Source organism: Apodemus sylvaticus, chromosome 12, assembly GCF_947179515.1.
Source record: "Apodemus sylvaticus chromosome 12, mApoSyl1.1, whole genome shotgun sequence".
Classification (NCBI taxonomy): Eukaryota; Metazoa; Chordata; class Mammalia; order Rodentia; family Muridae; genus Apodemus; species Apodemus sylvaticus.
Genome location: NC_067483.1, coordinates 84,440,443 through 84,458,628, shown reverse-complemented (window position 1 = coordinate 84,458,628; position 18,186 = coordinate 84,440,443). Strand labels below are relative to the sequence as shown.

Genomic DNA, 18,186 nt, shown 5'->3' with positions numbered 1-18,186 from the left:
AGCCAACCCTGAGGGGTAGTCAAGAGCTGGCTTTGAGGAAAGATAGGCCTGTCTGGGCCTCATAACCAGACTATAAATTCAGATTTGTTCTTGTTCAGAAATGTGGTGTGTTATTGAAGCTACAGTGAGGCTGTCTTAATTCTCTGGAGACACCCACAAGTTCACCCTCTCTCTCCAAGGCAAGACCAGGACCTGTCATGTAAAGCCCTTCTAGGCCTAGGCTACAGCCAGGATCCAGAGCAGTCCCTGTCTTCTCTCTGGAGTAGAAAGAGCACACAGCTTCCTTACACATAGCATCTGCACTTGCTGCAGGTTCGCTTCAGAGAAACAAAGCTCTTAGTGGGGAAAGGTGTTTTTAGAGGTGATTGACGCATGTCAGAATTGGAACATTACTACTTCAACTGACTTACAGAGATTTTATGCTCTGTGACTCAGTGATGGATACCTCAAACACATCCCAGCTGAAGAATTTGATCTAGGAGATGCACACCATTGCCTTAGTTCTGAACCCATCTTTTCTTAGGAGGCTGAGATTTCCATCTGCCTCAGCACTCTGTAGGATTGCTGCTCAGGTGCTGATAGGCAGCTGTCTCTCTGCAGAGGGGATTGGTGTAGTGTCTAGGACTGTGTGCATACCCACTGTGTGTTTCTGCCTACTGCACCAATAGTTTCTGATGCTTTTGATCTGGAAAAGTTAAGCCTCACTTCTGAGGTCCTTGTGCATTAAGAAGAGAATATGGGGCCAGGTGGTGGTGGTGCACGCCTTTAATCCCAGTACTCTGGGAGGCAGAGGCAGGCACATTTCTGAGTTCGAGGCCTGGTCTACAGAGTGAGTTCCAGGACAGCCAGGGATACACAGGGAAACCCTAAAAACCGAGAGAGAGAGAGAGAGAGAGAGAGAGAGAGAGAGAGAGAGAGAGAGAGAGAGAGAGAGAGAGAGAGAGAGGAGAGAATGAATATAAATGAATATGGGAAATATTTTTAGAATCAGATAAAAGAAAAAAAGCCTTTTTATCGGGTGCTTACAGTTTCTGTTCCTGAAATTAATGCTCCCAACGGAACCTGGGAAACAAAAAGAATGGAACTACCTCACTTAATGGATTTAAGGAAATGGAAATATTTTTCTTGAGAAAAAAAAGATTGTAAGGCTAGAGAAAGATGATGACTCAGTCATTAAGAACAGCTGCAGCTCTGTGGGGCCCTCGGTCAGTTCTGAGCCCACACTGTGGGGTCACAAATGACGACTCCAGTTCCCAGGTGCTTCAGTTGGTTTATATTGCTGTGATTAAAAAACATGATGAGAAGTAACTTGGAGAGAATTTATTTGGTTTACAATGTCCTGATCACAGTCCATCCTCAAAGGAAGTTAGGAGCTTCTGGGCGGAGCCTGGAAGCAGGAGCTGCTGGAGAGGACATGCTCACAGGACAACTCCCAGTGGCTTGCTCAGCTCGCCTTTTTATATAATCCAGGGTGTGTGTGTGTATCTGTGTGTTTCTGTGTCTGTGTGTATACCCAAGGGTGACAACACTCAGAGTGTGGTAGATCCCTGCAGACTTGCTACAGTGCAACCTGACGGAGACATTTTCTCAATTGGAAGTTCCCTCTTCCCAGATGACTGTAGCTTACATCTAGTCCGTAAGTGTGTTGGGTAACCAGCACCCAGGGGATCTTAGCCATCCTCCAGACTATGAGGGCACTTGCACTCATGGGTTTTATGTAAACACACACCTACCCCCACACACAAATAAAAAATAAAAACAGATTGTATTTTAGAAGGTTGTACTGGCTAGTGTATCCTGATTACAGGATAGTGTGCAGTGGACTCTGTAGATGAGCAGGAGTGTCTTAGATGGAGCTTTCTAGTACTTGGCCACACCCAAGGAAGCGCTTTATAATTGTGGACTACAATCACAAAACAAGGAGGGAGGGGCTTGGTTCTTTGTGGCCCTTCACATACGGGGAAAGAGAGGTAAGAGAGGGCAGTCACAGATGCCGTCTTGCCCCCAGTTTGCAGATTCTTTCTCTTAATAAGCCAGGAGTTGAAATCTGCCCATTTGTTTTACATATTCTTTTTTTTTTTTTTTTTTTTTTTGGCGGTGGTGCAGGTTTTTTTTTTAATTATTATTTTTTTATTGAATATCGTCTTCATTTTACATTGCCAATGGTAAAACCTTTCCTGATATCCCCCCTCCCCTAAGACCCCCAACCCCTCCCCTTCCTCCTTCCCCCTGCCTCCATGTATATGCCCCCCTCCACCCAACATATTCCCTCATCCCCTCCCCCCTCAGGTTCCCTTTGTTGGGGCCTCTGTTGAGCCTTTACCAGACCAAGGACCATTCCTCCCACTGATGCCCAACAAGGCCTTCCTCTGCCACATTTTTGGCTGGAACCATGTGTGCCCCTTGGTTGATGGTTTAGTCCCTGGGAGTCTTGGGGCATCTGGGTGGCCAAAATCATTGTTCTTCCCATGGGGCTATAAACCCCTTCAGCTCCTCTGGACCATCCTCTAGCTCCTCCATTGGGGACCCCGTGCCCAGTCCAATAGTTGGTTGTTAGCATCTGCCTCTGTATTTGTAAGGCTCTGTCAGGGCCCCTCCAGAGACAACCATGGTATGCTCCTTTTAGTATGCACTTCTTGTCATCCATAGTAGTGTCAGGGTTTGGTGACTGTTTATAGGATGAATCCCCAGGTAGGGCTGTCTCTGGGTGGCCTTTACTTCAGTCTCTGCTCCACACATTGTCTACCTTATTGCTCCTGTGGCTATTTTGTTCCCTTTCTTAAGAGGAACCAAAGCTCCCTCACTTAAGTCCTCCTTCTTGAGCTTGGTGAATTGTAACTTATTTTGAACTTTTGGGCTAACATCCACTTATTAGTGAGTGCATACCATGTGTGTTCTTTTGTGATTGGGTTGCCTTGCTCAGGATGACACTTTCTAGTTCCATCCATTTGCCTAAGAATTTCATGAATTCATTGTTTTTAATAGCTGAATAGTACTCCATTATGTATATATACCACAATTTCTGTATCCATTCCTCTGTTGAGGGATATCTGGGTTATTTCCATCTTTTGGCCATTATAAATAAGGCAGCTATGAACATAGTGGAGCATGTGACCTTATTACATGTAGGAGTGTCTTCTGGGTATACTCCTAGGAGTGGTGTAGCTGAGTCCGCTAGTAGTACTATGTATCATTTTCTGAGGAATCACCAAACTGATTTCCAGAGTGGTTTTACCAGATTGCAATCCCACCAACAATGGAGAAGTGTTCCTTTTTCCCCACATCCTCTCCAGCAACTGCTATCCCGAGTTTTTCATCTTAGCCATTCTGACTGTTGTAAGGTGGAATCTCAGTGTTGTTTTGATTTGCATTTCCCTGATAACTAAGGATGCTGAACATTTCTTCAGGTGCTTTAGAGCCATTTGAGTTTTCTCAGTTGAGAATTCCCTGTTTAGTTCTGTACCCCATTTTTAATAGGGTTATTTGACTCTCTGGAGACTAACTTCTTGAGTTCTTTGTATACACTGGATATTAGCCCTCTGTTGGAGGTAAGGTTGGTAAAGATCTTTTCCCAATTTGTTTGTTGCTGTTTTGTCCTATTGACTGTGTCCTTTGCTTTACAGAAGCTTTGCAGTTTTATGAGGTCCCATTTGTCGATTCTTGTTCTTAGAGCATAAGCCATTGGTGTTCTGTTCAGGAACTTTTCCCCTGTGCCCACACATGTTTGAGATTCGTCCCCACTTTCTCCTCTCTATGCTTTAGTGTGTCTGGTTTTATGTATAGATCCTTGATCCACTTGGACTTGAGCTTTGTACAAGGAGATAAGAATGGGTTAATTTTTTTTGTTCTCTTTATTCTAGCTTAAAATTTTACTATAAGAAAATAGAGACTAGTAAGTTAATCGATAGTAAATGTTGACTAATATTGCTTAAGATGAGTTTGCAGTCATACCTAGGTCACCAGGAAGAAAAATCTACAAGCACTTTGGAGACCTAAAGTGTTCTGTAGAATTCAATGTAGATTTAGAACTTTGTTTTCCTGAAATGCAAGATCCTTGAAAGTAGAATTCCTTTTCTTTTTTCAGTAACATTTTTCCTAAAGCATTGAATCTTGAAATTTTGATGTCTTAGAGATGATTTTATAATATTTGTTTGTAGACAGGTGTATATAGAAATCATAGTTTTTTAAACTCAGCTTTACTGAGAAGTTGACGAGACATACTCTCTGAGTGTGTAGGCAGAGTAACAGTAGAGACGTGAATGACAGCGCTGTTTGCCACCCACAGATGACGATGACGGCATGGACGGCATGGATAACGAGCGGCGGCCACACTTCCCTCAGTTCTCCTACTCTGCAAGCGGACGCGAATGAGTTCCTTTCAGTCTGTCTCTACACTGTCATCTTAGACGTTGCCACTGAGAATGGTTCCTGGACATCTCCACCAGTCCTCGCTCTTCAGTTAGCAGGGCACCTCTGACACCCTGACCAGCCAAGGGTCTTCACCCTCGCCACCGCTCACCCACATAAAACCATATACACAGACACTCCAGTTTTGTTTTTGCATGAAATTGTATCTCAGTCTAAGGTCTCATGCTGTTGCTGCTACTGTCTTACTATTATAGCAACTTTCAGAAGTAATTTTACAATCTTTGGGAGTCATGAGCCCACCCTTCATTTGTGCATCAAGTGTCATCTTCTTTTGGTTTTTGGTTTTCCCTAGCAGTGAAGGCTAAATGAGATACATTGATTCTAGGTACATTTTTAACTTCCTAGGAGATAAATCAAGAACTAATTAGACTAAGAAGATTTAGTTTATATTTCTGAACAAGCAGTTGTTGAAGGGTGGTGGTGTGTGTATGTAAGAGTTTAGCAATGCATGTCTGACCAGCACATGAAGTGTGTATCACTGACATTTGGCTGGAAATCCTTAGGAAACATTGAGTGGACTGAAGGGCCAGTGAGATACACGTTTCTTTTTTTAATTCCTGCTGGCTATTGTGGAGGAAGCCCAGTGCCACCCATGGATGCCCAGGTTTCAAGGGCAGATGGACATTGTTCAAGCAAGTACTGAAGGTGCAGAGCCACCTGCAGAGTCTTAGGATCTACTTTGTACCACAGAGTATCTTCCCCTGGGCTTGGCAACCTTTTCCCCTTCTTGATATTTATCACCTCTGATGGCTGAAGAATGTAGACAGTATAATGATCCTGCTGTCGCCAAAATCTAGACACCAAGGTGAACAGGTGTTTGCCTTACCAGTTTTGAAGTTTTTACTTTCAGTTATAGGTAAATTAGCTTTTTCTCAGATGTTAAAACTTTGAATGTCCTTTATGGTTTTGTTTATATTACAGTAGTATTTATTTTTTAGTGATAAGAATTGTGTTGTCATGTTAGCAAGCGCAGCTCCAGTTCACAGGTCATTGCCTGCGTTTTCTTTGGACCCATGTGCGAGGAATGTACACACCCATTAGAATCATGCACTTTTTCTCCTATGTTTAAAAAAAAAATGGTAAGGCTCTGGGACTATCTGTTGGTTAGAATCTGGTTAGACTCTTTGGGAGAAGAGATGCTGTAATTTAACCTCTTGGAGCTGAAATGAGAAAATCCCCAACTCCCCAACGCCAAGGGGTTGGCGGAGCAAATGGTTGGTGATGGTTGCTCACTGAGTGGATGTGAGAGGAGAGCCTGGAGTAGAGTAGTGAGAAAGCTGAGACCAGATGGTGGTGAGCAATGAACTCTACTGGGCAAAATGAACGCCTCACAGATATTCACATGGTAGGAAGTAAGGGACAAGAAGCTGATGTGTTTATTCTTATCAAGGTACATTCATTATTGAATCAAGCCATCAGGGAAAACAATAAAACAAAACACCTCTAGCTTTTATTTTTCTGTCCATACTCATGTCTCCCAACCCAGACATTTCTCACTGACAGGGGACATGTATGCAAACCTCATCTTCCTCCTTCATTAATGATGATCTTCAGATTAAACCCTTTGGTGCTAGGAGCTGACACTTTCCAAAGCAGACTATGAAGTCTAAGGATCAAAGCCTCTCTTGCAGCAAGCAAGAGGGCAGCTGCTGCTCCAAGGAGAGACCGTGGAAATGGATTCCAGTTACTGACAGCTCCCAAATGGAAGACTGCAGTGTGACAGTGTCACTGCATTGTGTTTTTGAGTAGGAAGTCATGTTCTCATGCAAGTGTCTTGGCCTCTAGGCTCAGACTTTGGGAAGCAGAGCCGCTGCTGGCAGTGGCTGGCCGCTGGGACTGCTGGGGTGTAAAGGGCATTTTACTAAGGCAGCTAAGACAGACTCAGTCGTAGATTTTGTCCTAATTTTTCATGTTTCTACCTGGGTGAGTTTACCCTTAGTAGGAAGTAGGAAGTTAAACAGACGTACATTCTTACATCTGCAGGCTTCTTTTTTCCTACATAGAAGTATGTTGAATGTTTCACATTGACAAGAAAATAGATTAGGTGGTGTGTCCTTTAAGTTACCTTGCATCCATTCTGTGAGAAAGAAGTAGGAGAGAAAGAAGAGCAAGAGCAGGCTGAGCCTGGCTGAAGTTCAGAGCAGTTACTCCCTCCGCGGGGGGCAGACACACAGCTAAGCACACAGCTTCTTTTGTTTTGTCTCTCCTCCCAAGTCTTAAGGTAATTTCATGACCTTGGCCAAGGATACTTTGTGAAGATTAATGAGGGGACATAGACAATGCCTCAGGCTGGCCACTCCTCACACCTGCCCCTAGGTCCCCAGCCATTCGAGGGGTTACTCATCCCATCCCTGACTCCCTGAGTGCCACCACAGATGCATTCTTGGCTTTGAGTTCAAGAATTCTTTCCTTCCATCCTCCACCAGATGTCAGTGAAAAGGCAGAAGTAAAACAGGTGTGGGGAGAAGATTCTAAAATCTTCTGTTGCCTAGGCCTACAGCTTAGGGTTCTGGCAGTTGAAGTGGCCTGAAACCTGGCATCATGTCCAGACACAGCTCTGGCTCTGTGATTCCAGCTCCTACCAACTCCACCTTGACCTCTTGTCTCCATGCAGGGCTGTCTGGGAGGAAAATGGCCACTTCTGCTCAGACTGCTGCCCGCGTTCTCACGGCTTTGCTCTCTACACTAATAACATCAATTATTCCAGTATTGTTTCCGTTTCCCACTGACCTCCAGCTTCTCAGAGCTGACTTCCTGCAGGGGCCACAAGCTTCTCTTTCCCTCACTAACTGCAGGGCCTCCACCACACCTCAGTGTACACACTTTGCTGCTACCGTCTGTACTGTCTACGTCACAGTTCCCTTAGCTTGCCCCTGGTAGTGCATTACAGGCAAGCATGAAATGTAAAGTATTTATTTAAATAAAGAGGAAGCCTCTGAGTTGGTCATCGAGTCACCGCCCTGTAGATCCGTAGTCTGTGACATAGTTTGACTTTCTAGTTCTGCTAGATCCATACAAGAGCTGGTCATCTGGTTAAGGGTTTGAAGCAGACACAATATGAACCCTGATGCTGTCATCACTGGCACTGCTGGCCGCACTGCAGATGTTTGTGTCCTTACGTTTATGACCCACAGGGTGTGAAATAACTACCAAGAACCTGATTTTGTACACTGTCCACCTCAGTATCTCACACTCTCTGATAGGGACACACATTCCTTCCTTCGGTACAGACAGCTTGAATAAAGCCCTGTGTCAACCGCTGCTTCTCTGTTTGTTGTTGTTGGATACGGCTCTACAATTTCAGAAAACTAAATTTCCTCCTTTTCTGGAAAAATGATTTTAGCCCCGGCTGTTACTAACCCTGTATGAAGGTGTGATAGGAAGAGAGGTAGATTCTTCTTTCATAAACATACAGGGTGTTCTTACTTGACCAAAATGCCAATAGCATGCTTGTACAAACTGATAAAGGGCTAGGAGTGGAGTCATTGGCCGCCAGCAGTAGATTTTAAGGCACATCTACTGGGATGGCAGATGAAGAGTAGGTTGCAGACCCACAGGTCGTAATAAGAAAGGGTGTGGGCCCAGAATTCTCAAGGAATGCAGCTCTCACTAATGTCTTCCTGGTAACATACTGCTCTGCACGCTTCCTGGCAAGTGTATCTTTAACCCTTCATGTCAGTCTGAAGTAACTTAGACATGAGTAATCGATGGCTAGATGTCTGGATTACGTTGTTTTGGACGGGGTGTCTTTCCGATTTTTACCTCATAAGCTACAATTGTAGAACTTGGGGCTTTGCTCTTTTGCGTTCAACAGAGAGGAATGACTTTGAGGACCAGTCAGGCATGCATATTTCTCACAGCCAAATTTGGGGACATTCTTACATGTGCTGTCCTCAAAATCAACTGGGGTTGGCAGATCCATGAGGCTGAAATAAAGTGACCTCTACAACTCTCTAAAGGTGCTATTTTTAGAATACTGTATAATTTATTCCTGGTATACAGAAAACAGGAGTTAGGACAGTTAAAACATGTGACAGCTTTATGTCTAGCACATTTGATGAAGCCAGACAGAAACTTGTGATCAGAAGTTGTGCTGTCCTCCGCTTGCACCTTTGCCTTGCCCCAGGGATGAGGAGGGCCTGTGCACTGCCATGCTGCCACCACGCCATGACCTGAGCGGCACGTGGACGCAGGCCTCGGCTGAGAGCCCCGGGCTGCTGGGCTGCTGGGCTGCTGGGCTGCTGGCAGGGAGGGGGAGGTCGCACATGCAGGCTTGTCCTTAGTCTTTGATGCCTCCCTCAGACGCCATGACCATCTCAGCATCCAGGCTTTATTTCCATCTGTCTGCTTTTGGTTTTTGGTTTTGTTTTTGTTTTCTGTTGCTGGGGAAGGAACCCAGGGCCTCATACATGCTGGGTGCGTGCTCTGCCATCAGCTACACCCCAGACCTTCCGGTGTCCGTTTGTATTCCTTTGAAGCATTGAGGGCTTGACTGTATAGTAGAAATACTATTTTAGATTAAGAATATGATCTGTGTACAGATATTTGATATACTGTTAAGTAAATTTTCTAATTTCACATACATTTGTTTTTAGGCTCCTCTCAAATACTGCTATTGAAGACAAAAATCTGACACCATCGAGCCAAAGATGCCTTTTTGGGGGAGGGGGAGGGGTTTGCTTTGTGTTGTTCAGAGAATGGGAAGAATAATGCAGAGTGCTTCCTGAGTGCACACAGTTCAGTGGGAAATACTGGGTGCTGGCTAAAGGCAGACATGGTCATGAGGGGGAAGAAATGGTGACCGGCAGGAGGAGAGGTGGTCTTCGGTACACTTTGGCTGACTTCAAACATGTGCCTTTCGGTGTGTTTTGTCATTGCTACAAAATGAAAAGGAAACAGAACAACTCAAGTCTTTAGAAGGGTTGTTTTATTAATCCCTGTGCACACTTTAGAGACAACGTAAATCAGCGACTTGCAGCTGTTCTGAGCACACACTCCCTCCCGACGAGCCCTAGCCAGTTGATGCTGAGGCACCCTGTCTGTAGCACAGGGCCAGACCATGGCATGGTGACCAGCCCCCTGCAGTCCCCGGTGGTGTTGCCCTGGGGAGGATTCGGTGCACTGTGGCACATTAAGTACAAATCAGATGAATGTAAATATCTCTTTGTAAATCATTTATTTCACTCTGTTTCATCCAGGTCAGCAATCAGATTGTGGCATGCTGGGTAACTGGAAAAAAATGATAATAAAAAGTAAGTTTAAATAGATCCTGGGTATTTGTTCTCTTCATTTGCTGATCTGCTCAGCTGTTATCACTGAAGTTTTAGAGAAAAGGTTTCTGTTGCTAAAAATGTGAAAATTATGTGTAGAGCCAACTGTACTGAAAATTTGTATCATATCCCCTGCTACCAGAGACCAGAGAGAGCCCTATCGGTACCAAGCCATATGCTTCTAATGCTTTCCTTCTGAAAGCAGCCTGCACTCCAGACCTCTGTGCACGTCTGTCTGTGGGCATTATGACAGTGGGCTGAACTATGTGTTAAGAAACTGATCTGACATTGGATGGGCAAACATGGGAAAGATTAGGATGGCACAGTCACAGAAAGTGTCTGTGCATTGTAACATGTAGAGAAGTGGTTTTACATTCTCAGAGATGTTCCACCCACTTGCTAGAAGGTAGGATCTATGATATTGAGGTCTCATTTCTAAGGTTTTGCACTTATTGGTAGTGGGGTGAGCCAAGGGATAGGGAAGTGTCAAACCGTCCCCTGGTGACCACACTGACACTGTACGCAAGCCTACAAGGTAGAACATAATGTCTCTAGTTCTGCAGTGCCTTCAGTGCAAGATGACCAGCTACAGAACTGACAGTCTGAGGAGAGCTGTCTATGGTAGCCCCAGAAGTGCAGTTTCCACTGGGCCAGGATGGTGGAGCACAGGTCCGCCTCCCCGCCTCCCCCCCCCCACCCTCTGCCCCTGCCTTGTGACTAGACCCAGCATTCAAGGAGAGAATTCTGCTGCCTTGTGGCATCTTTGACTCCCTGGTAGGGAGTTCTAAGTTGGGAGAGTGAGACATGCTGGAAATGTTTTTTCTTTTTCCTTTTTACCCCCTTTTTATTTCCTTCTTTTTCCTTTTTACCCCCTTTTTATTTCTTTCTTTTTCCTTTTTACCCCCTTTTTATTTTTCTTTTTCCTTTTTACCCCCTTTTTATTTCTTTTTCCTTTTACCCCCTTTTTATTTCTTTCTTTTTCCTTTTTACCCCCTTTTTATTTCTTTTTCCTTTTTACCCCCTTTTTATTTCTTTCTTTTTCCTTTTTACCCCCTTTTTATTTCTTTCTTTTTCCTTTTTACCCCCTTTTTACTTCTTTCTTTTTCCTTTTTACCCCCTTTTTATTTCTTTCTTTTTCCTTTTTACCCCCTTTTTTATTTCTTTCTCTATATTTTCCCCTTTGGAAAAGGTCATGCGTGCATTTCAGGTAGATGTTACCATGTGTGAGTAGCATGGTAATGAATTGTAATGAATTGTTATATGAGCAGACTGGTTTCTCACAGGGAATGGAGGTGGAACTGTGGCAAAAGGCACAGCAGGACAGTGTGAGGTTAGCCATGAGAGGCTTTTCAGAGCCCAAGGGAGCTCTGTTCTCAGACTCTTCCACAGGAGCTCTGGAACATCCGTCAGTCACCAAAGCCTGAGACCAATTTAACCAGCAGACAGGTTCCCCATTAACGCTGAAGCCAGCCTTCTCTGAACAAGCTGATATTGGTTCTGAAAGTGATTAATTGGGATACCCCTCTTGCCCGGTGCTCTGAGGATAGCCCGGGAAGACTGCTTATACTGCCTGGTATCCTGTATCCCCAGACACAAGGGCTTCTAACCCAAGAGAGTGACTGAGCATGAATCAGCATATTTCAGAAGTCAGAGGTGAATGGACGTGGGCAGAAAATCCCTCCTTCAGTTCAGATGAGTGAGTCCCTGTGGCCGAGGATGGAGCTTTGCAGTAGGATCTTTATTAACCCAGAAATGCATCTCTCTGTGAGTCTTTGGGTGCCGTGATTCCCGAGGCCTTCTAGTAATGTGGTGTCACAGGGCTCCCTGTTGCCGCATGCCCTACCTTTCTGCCTGGGGACAACCTCTGGGGATGATAGGATGTGAGGCAACACAGGAACAAATGAAGTCACGTGCTCATGGAGCAAAAAAGTTGTCCCTTTCCAGTCAGCGTTAGGCTTTGTTTTGGGTAGGCACAGTTTCTTATTGCTACTGCATATCTTCCTCAAGTCTAGCACCCCAAGTGCCTCTACCACACTGCCTGCCAGAGTGACATTCTTCAGTGCCACCTGACCTTCCCACACAGTTACCCAGAGACACAAAAATGTGAGTTACTATCATAGTCTGACCTATCTGCAGTCATGTGTCAGGAGTGCTACCAATGCCACTGTGGTCTCAGTCTAGAAGAAGGCATGTCTAGGGAATGTCCTCAACTTTAGCTTGCGACAACTATCTTCCCATTCAGCCCTCACCTGTCACCATAGCCCCTGGTGTGGTCCCTCTGGCCTGTGACTGTCCTAGGGGTAGAGGAGAGATCCCCTTGCTTTCTGGGGTCCAGCCTGGTATAGGTGGCCCTCGTGCTTGCCACTTTTCCCTTCTACCAAAGCCTTCTCCCCCAAACCTTGGGTTTTGTGCTCAATTTATTTCTGAAATTTATTTTAAACTTGGCCTTTTAAGAAGTGAGATGAAGGAGTGACCCCCAAGTGTTGACCGGGTGGTCATGCTTTAGGGTCCCCAGCCCTTCCTGCTGCTGGGTTAGATTCTTGCTTTGTAGTCCCAGGCTGCCATTCCTTTCTTTTCCTTTCCACTGAGGTCGGACTTTTCACTGTGTGGCCCAGGCTGGTCTCAGCTCAGCTCCTAATGCCTGCCCACAGGCTCCTCTGCCCTTTGTGTCCTACAACCACTCGCGTCAGCATTCTTTCTGGCTCTCTGTACATTGCCCCATGTGGTGAGGTCCCTAGACTCTCTGTTCCTATGCCCCTGGCAGTAGGCATCTACTTTTAGGGTATGGGCTTTCTCAGTGGTCCTTTCAAGCTTGCTCTGAGGTGACAGACCCTCTCTGTGGCTTGCCTTCCCTTCTGGTGCTCTATACACCCAGCTACTCTACTTTCCCGTACATGACTCCTTCATTGGGCTATATCATCATTCCATCTGCCTGAGAGAATATGAAATGACTTCTCTCCAGTGGCCCCATGATCCTGTTGATACTGACAGTGACTACAAAATTCAGTGGCACTTGGACTGGGCTCCAAATGGGTCCTAACATGTACTTGAGATGCAGAGCATGTGACCTCCAAGTTCAGATCCTACCATGATTCTCGGGGCTTGCTGTGGTATATTCATGAAGAGCTGAGCAGCTGGCTTGACAGCATTCTAAAGGGCAAGATAGGAAGCAACCCAGGATGACCAACCCAGACAGGGAGAATAACGAGTATCCGTCTGTGTGTTACAGCTCCTCTGCGTGGAGGGTCATGAAGGACATCTAATATATATCAAGTGGTAATATCTACCAAGCTCAGCAGGGCCCACCAGACCCTAGAGTCTCCCCAACATAAGCCAGAGCTTCTGGTAGGAATACCAAGATTCTGGTCACTGTCAGCTATGAAGTAAGGCAGGAAGTCACAAGTCGCCACATGGCCACCCATCTGAGCTTTTGAAGACAGCTGTGGTCCTTCCATGGATGGTCTGCTGCCTCTACAGAAGCCAGAGCCAGGAAAAAGTAAGAGAGGGTGGAGAGACTGTCCTCAAAGAAAGCAGGACTTCATGTGATGGGAGGCAGCTCTGTGTAGGCCAGAGACACGGATGCTCTTGCAGGAGCACCTGCAAAGTGTCTTCTAAGCATGCAGCTCAGCACCAGAACTCCTCCAGGGTCAGAGGACTCCCAAGCCATTTCTCTGCACAGGGGCAGGTATCTGTTTTATGTGAATCATATTTCCATGGGAAACAAATTTTAAGAATTCCCAAAGGACAGACAGTGTCACCGACAGCAGAGTGGAGCCTCTGGCTGCCTTGTGTTTGAAAGCGTTAAAAATGAAGACAACATTGACATTTGGGGTTGTAATGTGACGGAATTGCAGTCTTTTAAAGGCAAGAACCACTTATCTCCTCTGCATGTAATATTCAGTGTTTTGTTCACTTGTCTAATTGGATTAAAATATTTAGCTCCCTTTAAAAACTTGATTGTGAATTTATATTGCAAAATATAATGTCTAACTCAGAAAGCAGAAAGAGGAACAAATGTATCTGAAGCAATATAAAATTCAACATTTTTCACCCACAGTTCCTATTCTGGAAGTACACATTCTTGGACAAAGGGAGCGCTTAGGACAGGCCTCTTAGATGAAGTGTACTGTGTTCTTCAGTATTAGTGACAAACAAGGCACCTGGATGAACAGCTAAGCTAACTGTGTGCTGTTTCAGCTGCTTGGGGAAGTCTCTGTGACTTCCCTGTGATTATGTTCGAAATGCAGCCCAGGGTCTTATGTCATTCTCTAAAAACACCCAGCAGCAGGGAGTTAATGACATCGTAGCTGCATATGTTCAAGTTGATTTAAAAAAATATGCAAGTCACTTTGGTTGACAGTGTCTTGTACACAGTTTTGAAAGAATCAGGGCAAACTTTAACAGAGTCAGTTTTTATTTGAAAAATATTTTCTGGGAATGTATCAGTGTTTATTTTTGAGACTGACAATTCGGGTGAAAATCAGTATAAAAACAAAAAAACAACAATTTGGTTGAAATCAAATTGTTTGTTTTCATCTATTTAGAATTCTTTCCAAAAAATCCTGGTTCAGGAGGAGGCTTTGTAAATTATTTTATTTGGTATACTTTCTGTTCCATTCATAAGACACCATCTGCCTTGCAGGTAGTTAACTGTGTGTGGGCCCTGAAGTCAGCTAAGCAGAGCTCCTGGGCTCTGGGAAGGACAAGATAAGAGCGGCCGCCTCTAGGTCTGCCCCTTGTCTCTCCACTCTGCAGCAGCCAGTGGGGCTCGGCCGCCCTCGCTTGAGCGCCCATCACCAGACTCCGTCCTGTGCCTGCCTCTACCCACAACAGGCCGAGCCTCCCCTCTCTAGAATTCGCCTCTCATGCTTATTTTCAACTCTATTCAATGAGTCCTTTGATGTAATGAGATAATGTCGATGATCTTGAATATAATCACATATGGCTGCTGGATCCGTGCACAACTTTAAATCAAATTAGAAAGTACATTCGCTGCCAAGAATGCTTAAAAGTCATAGGGCCAACTGATTAACCACTGACACGGCAGCTTCCGACTCTGTTTTCTAAACTGTGAGTGATTCATAAGAAGGGACTCAAAGGGAATCCCTCCCCAGACTGAATGCTGAGGACTGAGCAGGCAGGCTGCTCAGGGTGACAGCTACTGCAGGGTGCCAGGCAGCTGAAACCAGAGTTACCCAGTAAGGAACTCAACCTCATCTTGATGGAAGAAACATCCCTCCTAGTGGACAGAACCTTTCTGTTTTCTTCCCTCTCCCAGACCCATTCTCTCCAAAAACAGAATCCAGTTTCCTCACCAGCTGGCCCCACTCTTCCTGGCCAGATGTTACTCTTTGGGTTCTAGGCTTCTGACCCCAACTCTGCTCCAAACTTTGCCAAGTCAAGCCTTGCCCCTGGGACCCATGGTCCTCACCCACCAGCCACCCCCACACTCCACTATGGCAGCTCTGGCTTCTCGGGCAAGTACAGCAAGGAGAGAAAACAGGTGCCTGGTTCAGGCCTCACAGTCAGGCTGAGAGGGCTATGCCAGAGTAAGGCCAGGCCAGTATGGTCAGGCCTACACACGGCCTTGTAAAGGCCCTTTTCTAAAAACTCCTCCCAGTGTGAGTGAGAAGTTAGGAAAGCTCCAGTTTTAGTCAATGCTGAGGGAGGAGCACACTATAAACTAGCTGGAGGGTCACCCTGCACCCTGCCCAGTGACTTTCCCACCACATGGCAGCTATGGAAGCACTCCAGCCAGAAGTGGCGTTGGTACATAGTCACTCACAACCAGGACAGGTTTCCTTCATGGGCAAGAGACTGTGTGTGACTCAAATCTAAACAGAAGCCATTTAGAATAATCAAGGCTTAGAAACAAGGCATTTCCTGTTGGAGCCCACACTCCTTTCCTGGGCTTAGGAAATGGAGCCAGTCCGAAGGACGTGACTAAGTCCCCAAGCAGCTGTCTGGGTCAGAAAATACCCACTGTCTTTTGGGTTCTGAGCAGACAGACATTTTCAGAGTCTGACTTGCAAAATTAAGCTATTATGCTTAATTCATCCAGGCTGAGAAAATGGAAGCCTTCAGCCACACCATTGCCACACTGGACACAAAGGCAGCCATAAGCCTCAGATGCCCAGCAGTCCAGCTGGAGACAGGTTACAGCACAGCCTTTCCCTTCATAGCCCTAAGGAGCCTCTTCCCCAACCAGATACAGTCAGTCAGACTTTGTCTTGCTTACTTCAAGGGTTCCTTTTGTAAAAATCCGTTTATAAAATTCCAGATAAAAATTCATGTTTATTTTGGGCAAAAAAATGAATCACATTAGTCCAAGGCCACCAAGTCCCAGCACATGGAGACTACTGCAGCACTTGTGCCAAGGAGTGGACTCTGGGTTTAGACACTGGGTTTAGAGCTTGCAAAACCTCTAACTGCTCCTAATACTTGCAACAGGGAGCTATTACCTCTGCCAAGTTTCTTTCGTCCTGGTCATCTTAAAATAACACCAGGATAGAATTTCCATGTCAGGATAGCACTACCCTGACATGCCCAGGTCCCTTAATTCCCATGCTACAGACGAGGATAGATCTCAGGAGAGCCAGGGATGACTTGGCCAAGGATTCCAAATGGAGGAATGATAGTATAAAAGGACCCATCAGAAATGCTCCAGACAGGCCATTATCAGAGAGCAAGGGACAGACAAGTATTGCTACTGGCAAAGGAAAACCTTTTCCTGGAAAAAAAATATATATAATATATAATATATATAATAATGTATAATATATTACATATTATAATATATAATGTTATATTATAACATATAATATATAATATATATATTAATCCAGTGAATTTGGAAATTCTTGGGCTTTTAAAACTCAGGAAAAGAGATCTAAAAATATCTCTGTTCCATGTTAAGATCTGTGTGTGCCATGAGAAGGCTGTGATTAGTCCAAAGGCAAAGCTTCTCATGCCATAGAGCCCAGTCCTTCCCCATATGTCACAGCAGCCTAGTCACCAAAGGTGGCTCTGTTGACTATGGAATGTGGTGAACCAGATCTCCCTTGGACCTGTCCACAGACCTGGGTTATGACCAAAATCCAGTTCTTCAGCTAGGAGACAGACTCAACACTGAGCACTGAGAACAGTCCAGATGGCCCTGTCACTGCTGGCTCTATGGGAACTTCTCAGGAAGGGGAGAGGGTGACCTCGAGTATGGGAACTTCAGTCTGCTAAGTCCCTAAGAGCCCATTGCATAGCACTACCCTGACATGCCCAGGTCCCTTAATTCCCATGCTACAGATGAGGATAGATCTCAGGAGAGCCAGGGATGACTTGGCCAAGGATTCCAAATGGAATTGTTTCTGGCTACAACTCCAAAGTAAGAGGTTCTTTCTGCTTTTATAAACTACCCTAATAGCGTATAAATGGAAGCTCCTGGGTCCTGCTTCCAGACATGCCTTGGAGTGTCAGGAGTCACCACAACTGGGTGTTTACATACATTCCAGACCATGGTCAGTGTATGGTCAGACCCTGCTGACCTGCACCCTCTAGCCCTCCAGTGCATACTTCTACCATTGTGTGAGCCCTCTGCCTGGTGTCCAATTTGGATCTTTCACAACTGTGAACTTGAGGCAATTTACAGAAGGACTGAACAGGCAGAGTTTCAAGGCAGGTCAAGATTGTCAGCCCAAGGTCCTTTTGAATGGAGAATGAGTAGTGGTCTTTCTTCCTTTCATTTCCAGAGGCTTCCCCACTAACCACTGCAAGCACACGCAGTCATCCTTATCTTCACAAATTGCTTGATGGGATAAAACCCCCAGAGCCTCTCTGACGTGAGAAGCTGCTGAAGAACAGTAGTTTGTGCCACCCGTCCAACTCACCTGGGCTCTTTTCCGCCATTATCTAACCTGAATGGGGACAGCTTGGGTTCTGGAGTCAGACTTAGGTTCCATTTGCTGTGCCCCTATTTGCTAGCTGAATACGCTTGTTTGAGCCTCAGTTTCCCTATCTGCAAAATGGAGACAATAATATCAGCCTTGCTGGCTTGCTTAACTAGGCAGAGTGAGTGCATGTTTTAGACAGTGGACTACTAAACTGGACTAAGGCATCTGATTACTCTCAGGAGACCTCCCCTCTGGGAGCATCTCTCTCTTCTACTGTTAAAGTCCTGCCATCTCGGAAGCAGTCCGCAGCTGTCTCCTCCACGTTAGGCTGACTACTGCCCTTCCTCTTCCCCGCCCAGTCTTCCCCACCAGTGTCCCTGCATCCCGTGGCTGCCTTTGGTTGCCTGGGTTGATACGTGTGCCTGAGTCTGATGAGGGACAGCCTCAGCTGATGCTTTTTCAGACACTAATTGGCAGCCCCCTCTCCTCTCTCCCCTCCCCTCAGCTTATGAACTGACCTATGTGATCCTTAGGGATTTAGGCCTGTGACACTACAGCCCGTGTCACACCGTGGGCGCCGCCATACAGACCTGGGCTGCCCTCCC

General features: G+C 45.6%; 2 protein-coding genes across 7 annotated transcripts in view; one reads left to right on the top strand and one right to left on the bottom strand.

The window, feature by feature from the left end:
• Akt3 (AKT serine/threonine kinase 3) overlaps positions 1-9,695 on the top strand; it is a 278,591-nt gene extending 268,896 nt beyond the window's left edge. For 2 of the 3 annotated variants that reach the window (XM_052200145.1, XM_052200146.1), the window contains one exon: positions 4,286-7,689. In XM_052200145.1, the coding sequence (XP_052056105.1) occupies positions 4,286-4,371 (86 nt within the window). In that variant the 3' untranslated portion in view covers positions 4,372-7,689. Of the gene's footprint in view, positions 1-4,285 lie in introns of all 3 variants that reach the window. The other variant, XM_052200144.1, reaches the window with a different exon arrangement.
• Sdccag8 (SHH signaling and ciliogenesis regulator SDCCAG8) overlaps positions 9,338-18,186 on the bottom strand; it is a 195,275-nt gene continuing 186,426 nt past the window's right edge. The window contains exon 18 of one of the 4 annotated variants that reach the window (XM_052200139.1): positions 9,338-9,657. In XM_052200139.1, the coding sequence (XP_052056099.1) occupies positions 9,628-9,657 (30 nt within the window). In that variant the 3' untranslated portion in view covers positions 9,338-9,627. Of the gene's footprint in view, positions 9,658-16,557; positions 17,707-18,186 lie in introns of those variants that run through there. The other 3 variants (XM_052200142.1, XM_052200141.1, XM_052200138.1) reach the window with 3 other exon arrangements.